The sequence below is a fragment of the Limulus polyphemus genome, unplaced genomic scaffold, assembly GCF_000517525.1.
Source record: "Limulus polyphemus unplaced genomic scaffold, Limulus_polyphemus-2.1.2 Scaffold6206, whole genome shotgun sequence".
In the NCBI taxonomy this organism is placed as follows: Eukaryota; Metazoa; Arthropoda; class Merostomata; order Xiphosura; family Limulidae; genus Limulus; species Limulus polyphemus.
Window position 1 is genome coordinate 6255 of NW_013671816.1, and position 11440 is coordinate 17694.

Sequence of the window (11440 nt, forward strand, 5' to 3'; positions counted from 1 at the left end):
GTGAATAGGAAGTAATAATGGGAGCTTCTATACACATCTAGGACAGGGGATGCACTGATGTAGGTGGAAAGAAGCACATGATTTAACTTGTTTTGGGCTATAAATTGGGGTACAAAGTTTGGAGCATGTGAGGTAAGATTCATACCAATGCTCAGATGGGCAGAAAAGAGAAACTTTAGTCGAGATAAAGCTATAGTGTAAGAGGAGGTAAACATGTCTTGGAAAACTAGTCTACATATAATAAAGGACTATGTCATTTGGTTTATCCACAGCATGTAAATAACAAAGTTTAATTGATGAGATTGAAATATTTTTATAAAATGTGGATGTAATTCACAAGTAACAAACAAAATATGCTTCTTCTACATTCAAAACTTCTAATGACAAGCTTTCAATCTTATTTTAGGGTCATCATTTTAGGTCAGCTGAATAAACACAAAAAAAGATTTGAAAAAAATTTAAACAAGGACATAAGATCACTTGCAACAATTTGGACAACTCTGCTGTCTCTCTCAGCAAAATCCTACAGAAATCTTACAGCCATAGATTTAGTTGTATTTATGTGAAGAAAAAGATTGTGGTTAAATAAATGGATAAACAATGCACAAGTTAAAGAGTGCAGAAATATTATTCGTTGCAATATATTTGTCTGTGAATATATAGAATCAGAGTGCTAGCTGTTCTGAGTGCAAAGCAATTTTCATTTTTAGATAAAAAAATACTTTTCTTCATCTGAAAGTTTTGAAATTTAATTTGTGTAATCTAAAACCTCCTAAAGAAATATTAAAAAGTTTTCTTCAGTAAAGTTCTTATATTTTACCTATTCTTTTCTCTACCCTAGTCTATATGGATTTGGTTGATTTGACTTGTCTTGTAACTACAATACCAAAATATGAAATAAATATAAATTACTCTTTTTTTAATTTCTAAAATGAGTGCAAATTGTAAGAAAAAACTATAACTGTTTATCCTAAATAGCTTAAAACTCGTAACAGTCTACATATGTTTATAATTTAATTTTATTGTTTTACTGCCTTTTGAATCATTATAATCAATAATAACACCACACAAGTTGCAAATCACACAGTAAACATGTAACTCACGCAACTGTATTGAATGATGCACAAGCTGCTTGTGAGAAGATATTGTGAAGAATTTTTATTATTTTTCATTATCTTACCTAATCTAACCCAATATATTTTTAATTTTCACACCTTAGTTACTTTTGTAACCATAAATAAGAAATACAGATGAAAAATAAGAAACATAGTACTCAGATTTGGCCTCTTGTTCTATAACTATTAAAATGTATTGGGCTTTCTAACTAGAATAAGAGTGGTTTAATTCAATTTCCTTTGCTATTTGATCTAAACAACACAAGATAAACTTCAAACGAAAATTGACAATATTCTGTACTGAAACCAGAAAAAGTATTAAACATCATTTCATAGCTTAAAACCTTGCCTTTCTATTGGTAATAAATGATATAGTACAAAATGCCAGAAAATATTATTGGCAATTTGTGAAGAAAGGAAGTGACAGGTGGTCATAAAAAGTGGGTCTGATTTTCTACTTTATTACTCCAAAAACAAATAAGATTGAAGGCTATAAGATTAGGCTTTGCCTTAGTAATACCTATGTTATAATAAGTAATTGATATTAAATTCTATACTTCAGAGATGGGTGTTAAATAAATTAGAGAAAAGGGAAGACCTAAAAAATAAATGTTATGATTCTCATACTAGGAGAAATTGAAGATTTTTAATAGTATTTTTTTTATAAAATTAAGAACTTAAAACTTATATAATATTAAAATTTTGATTTATTAACAACGTTTTTATAGCAAGTTTATTCATATATGTTGAGAGTAAAATAGTTTAATTAAATTTTGAACATAACTAAGTAAAAGGTAATGACATGCACACATTACCCTACCTGTAATAAGAGGGTTAATTGTATGTGACCTACTAACAATTCAGTGACTCTTAACAATACCCTTATAAATTTAAACTGTATTTTGTAAGTTCTTTCTTTCTTTTGTGTTTTTTTTCAGTTGCCCTAGTGACAACATTAAAGTAAGGTTGTCAATGAGGTTTTAAAAATGAAAGTTTTATATGTTAGCTACCTTCATTAAATGATGACTTTATAGGCTTTTAATAAAGTTATTTTTTGTAAATAACACACATTTATCTCTGAACTGCAAAAAACCAAACATTTTTTGAGAATTAAATGTAAAAGAATTTGTGAATTTGTAAAGTGTATTCTCATACTGTTTCTTAAGTTCTTAACATTAAACTTGTTATTTTTATTGTAATATAATCTTCATAAACTTAGATTTTACTGGTTACATAATGAATAACAAATCTAAAACTTGCTAATCAGATTGTTTAGGTGAGTAAAATAAATAAAATTTGTTACGAAAAGCTAAGTGATTTAGAAATTCCTTACCTATATTAAGAGTTACTGTGATGATATTTAAAGACATAGTTGATTCTGTAATGCTACTGATAGAAGATGTCTGTGGGAGAAAATGGAAAGCAACTGTCAAGGAGAACAGTAAAAAGTGGTAAAATATTGTTGGTCATATAATATAAAATTGTTTCAGTATTTTTTTCAATTAAGAGATATTTCATGAATTTGTAAAATTATCATAAACTATATTTACAAAAGCCACAATCAAAGAACTGCACTAGGAAAATTACCATCAACACAAAAGCAAAATAAAGTCAAAGAGTCATATCAACCTCAGTGTGTAAAAATGTTAAGATTTGACTGGTAACTCTACAGTTATGGTAATCTTCTTTCTTTCACAGAAGTTTTTGTATATTACAAGTGATATGCAAAAAACAAATAAGTGAAGAAAATTATTACACAAAGTGTATTTTGAATAAGTATATAAAAAATATTCTAATTGTCAATTAATAATTGTTGATGAAGAACTTAGTCCACCAAAGTTAATTAAAACTTTAAAATTATCATTACGTACCTGAAACTATTAAGGTTCAACTTAAAATTTCCATATGGATAAACTTTGATTTGTGTTTCTATATAAAGTTGAATATTTTCTACTGAGCAATTGAATATGATTTTGATAACAATTATTTCTCATTCAATTCTTATAACAGTGTACAATCACAACTAACTCCAATCAACCTCTGTGATTTCAGACCCCTTTTATATCTAACTTTAACCAAGTTCACTGTTTCCTTATAAAACACTCGATTAATCTATATGGATTTCTTTTTGGCAATGTAAAATTACAAAAGTCACCACCATCATCACCATACCCTATCAATGAAAATGACTTACTCCATCTTGAAAGTTAGCTATACTGCAGTTGTCTCTCCTTACCCTACTCATTGGCGGTATTCTATGTCTTCTCCTTCTTCGCCTCTGACGAGCGTGAATCTTAGAAACACTACTTTCTCCAGTTGTTGTAGATATTCTTATATATAAAAACACAAACAACAATTACACATGTGTACATGAAGTACAAATGTTTTATATTAAATTACAAGGTTTCACAAGTTACATCTCTAGTAAAATTTTCTTGCACCTTACAAAATATGGTGTACCTTATATTTGTAGTTAAGTTCTTCTATGATATGACATTCCTATGATATATTATATTCTTACTGATCTTTTTTTTAAGACAAAAAAAGTTTCTTCTCTCCAAGGTTTGTACCTGCTGGTGGTCTCATCCTCTGAATCTACAAAACTTGTGGTATCAATGTCACTAGTCACCATGGAAGAAGTCTCATATGCATGTCCTCCTCGGTGTTTTTGCCCATGTCCATGTTTGTTGTGGCCATTGATTCTCCCTATGATGACAACAATTAACTACTACATACTTTAAACTCAGAAAGCTTGTTATAATCAGCTTCCTTAAACTTCAAGTAAAAACAATCATGGGTGCCCCTATATATTTATACACAGAAAATGAATGTTAAAAAGATATGTTACAATCACATTAACTGAATAAGAGCAACTATAAGTTGTATCTGACATGCCAACAAGTGTTAGATATAATCTGAAATCACTAGTTTTGAAATACATCATATGAAGTTGTAAAGATCATCATGAACAAAAACGATATCAAAATAAAAATGTACTTTAAATCTTAAAAAATATTTCAATTTTATTACTGATGCCTCTTTAACAATTACTCAACTGTATGAACATAAAAAGAATTAATAAATATAATGAAAGCTTTAACTATCTGTAAAACAGGCTAATCTTCAGAACAATAATTCCTCATAAAAATATTCTGTAAACTTTAAAATGTTTGATGTTAAAGATAAGTAAGAACTGATAAATTCATTCAAAACTCATTATTCTGTACTAATTACCATATTATATTAAAATTTATTTGAATATGCAAATCACCAAGATGCATGACAGTCACAGCCAATATAAAGTCATGGTGAAACAGAATGTACCAGAAGTACATTCTTACATTGCTTGGCAATGTCACCAAAAACTGAATGCTTTTGAGAAAAAAAAGAGTATGTAATAACCCCTTTCCAATGAAAAATACTCACACACCCAGATAATAAAGATGTGTTCAGATCAGCGATTCAGAATTTCAAAATGGAAATATCCCTTGTACTTTTCAACACTGGAAAAAAAACAGGTACATGGATCAACCAAAAAAGAAACCTGCAACAAGTCATATTCCAACTGTGGTAAGCAAAGTGCGGTTTCTTGGAACATGTGAGAGCCCACAAATGCAAAGGTCAATGGCAAAAGCTGTCCACCTGCCTCAGGCAACAGCATGCATAACACAATCAAGAATGATCTCCATCTGGAAGAGCAACACAAATAACAAGCACATAAGTTGCTTCCATAATGCATTTGTTGAACCTTCTTATACCTCACACTGCTGGAGAATGAAAGAGGTATTCATTCTGCTTCATATAAAGACATACTGGTCAGGGCACTGGATGATTTTCCCTGAAGATGGCTGGCTGAATCCAAATGAAACATACAGTTTTATTGATTTTAATATATTCTTGCTTTTAACAACATTGTCGCGTGTGTGTGCTTTTGTTCTTGTATTATTTTAGCATGAAGTTACCATGTAATTGCCAAATTGATAGATATATATCTGTCTTTATAATTGATTTGAAGGTCCATATTATATGTTTAACCAGTCAACAGTAATTATACATATACTTAATGGGGAGATTCCAATTTCAACAAAAATCACATGACCCATGTGTAATGAAGTAAAATAATTGTCAAGAGTAGAGAAAGCGATAGAAAGCACTCCTATCACTTTAGGAATTTTTTAACCCTATCTCAATGGGTCTTCCTATGGTCAGGAGCCAAAGAGCATATCATCACATTTGTAGATTTACATTCAAAATTTTATAGAGCCATTATTTTATGAATGTATATCAATAAGTTTGATATCAAATTGTAGATTTTAATTCAAATTTTAGTATTATACATCAGTTATTTTCTTAATTTAAAAATAAGTCCTACCTATTGATTTTTATGTGTCATGTGGTACATTGAATGGAGCTTTGGTACAAATCAGATATTTGTCATGTCCGAACTTAAAGTCTATAGTTTCTTACTCAAATAACCAATTTTTACAAGCTAGTATATAAGATAAGAACCTCCTATCACTTTTATTTTCTGAGAAAATAATTACATTTAGCAAATCAAATAAGGTGGCCCTGCCTACCTCTTTCATTTCTCAAAAAAATGTGCTTACATACACATACTTTGCCCAATGACGTGTGTATAACAAATCAAAAGCTCGGAATGTTCTCCGCATGGTTTTCTCAGCTTCTGCAAAGTGTTAATGTAGTGAACCCTTTCTTTTCATGTTAAAATCAAAGCAGTAAGATAAGACACCATGAAGCTCGAAAAATCATAGTGCAATTCTGTAGTATTGATTTAGTAATTTATGAATTTTTAATTTCAAAATGCTTATATAAAATCTAAAAAAAAATTTTTTTACATTCTCCATGTGGAAAATTTGAAAAGGCTTAGCAAATTATGTCAAGCAGCAAATGAGTAGTAAGTCTGTAAGCAGACAAGATCATTGTTTTCTATACTTCTTTATTTACTGTTCTATGTTTAAGAGAAATAACTGAAATTTAAGAACATATTTGTAAATAGTAATAATATATATATATAGACATGTAATGTATTATAACTGAAATGTAGCATATTTTACAAAATACTGGTCCACTAGAACAAAGCCAAGACAGGTCACTTAGTAAAGGCCAGTTTTATACTATTGGGTACAGTAACATCAGTGCATGTGAGCCACGTCATTGCAACTTCTGTAATGTTAGTCAGACACGACTGAAAGGTCAATAAAATAATAATAATAAATATATATAGACGTATAATGTTATGAGATTTAAGCTATTTACACTAAACATTTGTGTTTTCGTGTTATAATTTTAGTCATTCTAGAACAAAAAAAGCCTAATTTATGTTTACTTCCTAATTTTTCATGGTGGTTAAGAGGTCAGTCAAATCGACCAAACCCATACAGAGATACAATAGTGAAAATAATAGCTAAAAATATAGTTTTTTAAAAACAAAAAAAAACGTTTGATAATTATCTAGAGGTTATAAAGATTTCGCATATGAAATTTGAAAATTTTCTGATGAATAAAACTTATAATTTTCCTAAACTGAAAATGTATTTCCAATAGGTAATTCCCTCCGCTCACACAATTAGCTATTCTCATTCATTGCTGCCCTCTATATGCAAACTTTTTTTTTCTTTATGCATGCCATAAGCCTTCTGCTCCCCTTATTGGAATCAAGTGATTCCAAAGCGTTTCTCATGCAAATCATCATGAGTCACCTTTCCACTAATAGGAGCATAGAACATGTGACTCCTTCTATGTACCTCTACTGAACTAATACTTTGAAGTTTGGCAGAAAACAAGCACCAGAAGTGTGTGGGGAGGAAGGGTGGGAAGTGTAAGAGGAGGTAAGTACCTATCAGAAATACATTTTCAGTATAGGAAAATTATAACTTTCGATATGGTACTTCCCTCTGTTCACAAAGTTAGCTAAAATCCCACTCTGATAAGGTGGAAGGACTGTTGCAAAGGAAGAACAAATGTACCCCCCTCACCTGAAAGCGTCCAAAGGATACTTCCGTAGTTGAGAGAGCCAGATCTGAAGAGAGGTACCACACACCACATTTCCTAATTAATTAATTAATTTCCTAATGGGCTCAATAGAGAAGATCCAATGTACAAAAATGGAGGGATCTTGACCAGATTTTCTCTCTTGGTGATTGATATATGCCACCATCGTCAAATTGTAGGAGTGAATCATCACTAGACAATGGCGGGTGAGAGGAAGGAAGTGATCTAAAGCCCAACAGATGGCTAGAAGCTCTAGGAAATTGATATAAAATGACTGTTTGTCCACCAATCAACGACCCAAAGCCTCCTGGAGATCGACCCACACACCCCAGCCTGGAGAGATGTGTTCATAAAGAGGTGTAAATCAGGACATGCCAACAAGTGAGCCTTGTCCAATCACCAAACCTGATTATCTGCAAGGGAAGGAGTGAGTGTAATAGGGGCAGCCAAGGGATCCCGAGCAAGGTTCCACTGATCATGTACAGCCCACAAAAGGGAACGCATATGTGTAAGACCTAGGGTAACCAGAGGGGTCACAGAAGATCACCTCCCCAAAAGTGATAGAACCTCGTGTACAGAAAGTGAGGAAGAAGTCAGGGTGTGACGAACTGATAATTCCATCAAATGTAGTTGGAGAGCAGAAGACTGAGTCTGACTAAGGCGAGTGTTGAAAAAGACACTCAAGTGGATAAGGTATTTGGTAGGATGTGGGTAGGACTTCTCCAATTTGATCAATCACCCCTCCGAAGCAGCCACTTGAAAGAGCTGATGAGTATGACCAGAAGAAGCCAGTCGTCCATGTAATAATGGAAATGCAGCCATAGGGCATGAAGAGCAAAAGTCCTCACCACCCAACAGAAAACATAAGGTACCAAAATGAGCCCAAAGGTTAGGGCACAAAACTGGTACACCACCATGTGATGGACAAACCAAAGATATGGATGAGACTGCTGCTACTAGAATATGCAGGTAAGCATTGGTGACATGCATCTTGGTCATCCATAAGGCCAGAGAAAATGCCCACCGGAGGGTGAGATAGGACTCCATGGTGAAATGAGGGAGGTGAACAAAGCCACTGAGGTGGGATCAATTGATGACAGGCCTCCAGACCCCGGTTATCTTGGGAACAACAACAGAGATGAGAGTAATACCCTGGTGAATGATGGACAACAGGTTCGATAGCCAGTTGATTGAGGAAGTCCTGCACTGCCTGTGATAGATGCTGAAAAACAACAGGATCCTGAGGTAAAGGAAAGAAAATGGGTACATGGGATCTTTAATCCTTCTGACAAGATATGAAGAACCCAAACATCATTTATGAAAGAGTGACATTGAAGAAGAAAGGCTGCCTGTCAGTCCCCACTGGACCCAAACCCACCAGTACTGTTGGTGACGTATCGTGCATCGTCGAGAAAAACAATGAGTTGTGGCACCTCGGGAAGGAGGGACAGGTAAGTGTTAGGAAGGGGAAGGAGAGGAAACTGGGATCGGTGCCACACTTGGCTCCATCTGAGACAAACTGGCCACCAGATGGGAAAGGGTGAACTGTCGTTGGACCAATGCTACGTGTGATTATAAAGCCACCGGGATCATATCAAATACAAAACTCCAGAAAAGGGGAGCCACACGTGGATCTCAGTGATAAGGTGCAAGTAAATAGGTCCATGATAAAATAGCATCCTGACTCGGAAGGTCCCAACAACAGAGAAACCACATATGCAAAGCCAACATGGAGGTAAGGAGGGAGAGGGTGAGAGGGAGGAAGGAGGAGAAAACCCCTGAGGATTCCTGTAAAGAGCCTCAGACAGAAGATGAATCTTGGAAATATACCACAAAAGAGTCGTAAGGGTAAGATGGAGGTAGGAAAATTGGGCATGGGTTAAACTAACAGGAAATTAGGGGCCCTCCCCCAAACAGGTAAAACAGAACCCAATAGTTGTTGGTCAAGATATGGACTGTCAGCATGATGATAAGCAAGGACAGACTGATCAGAGGCCCTTGGGGTAAGAAGCATGCTAACGTTGTCATTTAACTGAGAGGCAAATTGTTCAGTATGGACCCGTCTTTCAGGGTATGAGGGAAAAACCAAATAGGATTTGGACGAAAATTCATGCTGAAAGGAAGAACGTGGGTCATAAGAAATAGGAGCTAAGGATAAGACATCACATACCTTGTAAATAAAGTTAGAAAAAACTGTGGAAGGCCAAACTGAGTCGTCACGAAATGCGTGGAAAGGCATAGCAAATTCGGGAGGTGAAAACAGATGATCAAAGTCCTTATCAGCTTGCCCAGGTTCAATTGTATTATTTAATGCTGAATAAGATGTAAAATTTGTTTTTACATTGTATTACAATATAATTTACAATTTGTGTAACTTTTTAAACTGGTGTTGAATGAACTATAAATTCACTCTTTCTATATTGTGTACGTGTTTCGTCACATCACACATCTAACATTCCCGAATTTGTGTCCTAAGGCACATCTGGAACTGGCAAGTTCTTGATCATGGGGTCAACGCTCACAAAGCAATATTCTTTATCCACTTAATCATGCCAGCCCTTTTAACCATGTGATATATTAGAAATGAAATAATGCTAGTTGATTTCAATAAACAATAACAAGACTAATAAATTAATACTTACAAATTTTAATGCTATATTAACCATTTTATTAAGGTAGCAGAACAAAAACATGACACATAAATTTGCTTTTATATTTTACTTTATACTGTTTAAAATAATATTATAAAAACATACTCCAAAATCGATTATGTATAAATAAGCTGTGATTGCACTGTAACCTTTATAACTCATGAGGCCTAAGGAAATAAAAAAATTACAGCTTTCACTTTAAAGTCTCAAAAGAATGTAACCAGATGTTAATATTTTTATTAATTAGCAACATTTTCATTCTTGTTATTCGCTTGATAAAGTTTTGTAATGATCCTGTCCACAAAACAACTTAAATAAGAAATTAGGTACTAACTTGGAATTATACCATGCACAAGCCAACTTTGTAATGATTGTAATAAATGCATAAAATATATACGAAAAGACAATTGTGTTTTAATTCTTATTATTATGTTATAAGCCTTAGTTGATAATTTATTGCATGTCGCTTCCAAGTATTATTTTTTTACAGCATGCTTGTTTCAGTTTATTAACAAGAAGTACATCTGTATCCTTTTTTGAATAACTGTTTCTCAAAGTATCCATCTCATCATTAACAGGGTAGCGCTTAGAATGTAGGGATGGGCTGGAAAAAAAATGGCAGCTCTGTATTATGTATTGCTTTTCATAATCTCAAATCTCTCTTATAACAATCTAAGAGACTTTTATAACCACGTAAATTAAATTTTTTTAGGATTTTCAATAGCTAAAAAACATTGCTAAAGTAGAGAACCTGTGAGTAGCATAACAGCCAAATGTTCTGCTGACTGCTGGCATCAGAACAGCTAGCTCACCAATGCTTGAAGTTGTTGCATTGGTTTACTCACCAAAATGCTGCATTTTAACATAGGAAGTGCAGAAGCAGTATAACATTTCACTAACTTCAATACAACTCATCACCCCAGGCTAAAACTGCTGCTTCATAGTGACTGCCACACATTAATATTGATTGTTTAAAAAAAAAGAGGGGAAATGAGCAATAAAAACTGTTTGAAAAAGTAAGGACAATATAGAGATGGCAATGCCAAAAAGTACAGACCCAAGGTAGGAATGAATACATAAAACCATACAAAAAATCCCTCTCACTTGATGCCAATGCAAAGTAATGAATTTCCTCTTTATGAGAAATAGCTTAATGTGCAAGTGTTTATACACCTCATGTACCCAAGCTTTTACATGTTATGACAACTGATGAGGAAATGTTGTCAGTGTTCACTTGTTCATTTCAAAATTCTTACAAGTACTAAATACTTTCTTTGAAAGTGTGCATAATTATTGATCAACACTGGAAGAACTCAACTGTGACACTTCAGAAAAACCTTTTAACAAGCACATGATGTTCTGCAGATACTGCAAAACCAGAAAATAATATATTATTTACAGAAAGTTTGGAAAACTGAGGGTAAAATTCTATGTTATTGTTACAACAGCGGAAGTCGAGTGATGCTGGGAGCATGCGCGCTGGAGTTTGTGGAAGGATCATGAATTATCGGGGAGGCCCGAGTTTGTTCCAGGCACCCTCTTTTTTAGTATATAAGCCCAGCAAATAAAGCCAATGGGAGAGAGATATGCAGACAGATTGAAGATAATTGAGTCAAGCAAACAGTACGCACCATAAGTAAAGTGTGTGAATACTGTGATTTA

General features: G+C 33.4%; 1 protein-coding gene across 1 annotated transcript in view; it reads right to left on the reverse strand.

Annotated features, from left to right (window-relative positions):
• Positions 1-2374: 2374 nt before the first annotated feature.
• LOC106473477 (segment polarity protein dishevelled homolog DVL-3-like) overlaps positions 2375-11440 on the reverse strand; it is a 40142-nt gene continuing 31076 nt past the window's right edge. Inside the window, exons 6-8 of the mRNA XM_022401900.1 lie at positions 3686-3821; positions 3310-3445; positions 2375-2518 (exon numbers count right to left, since the gene is read on the reverse strand). Coding sequence (XP_022257608.1) covers positions 2375-2518; positions 3310-3445; positions 3686-3821 — 416 coding nt within the window. The remainder of the gene's footprint in view (positions 2519-3309; positions 3446-3685; positions 3822-11440) is intronic.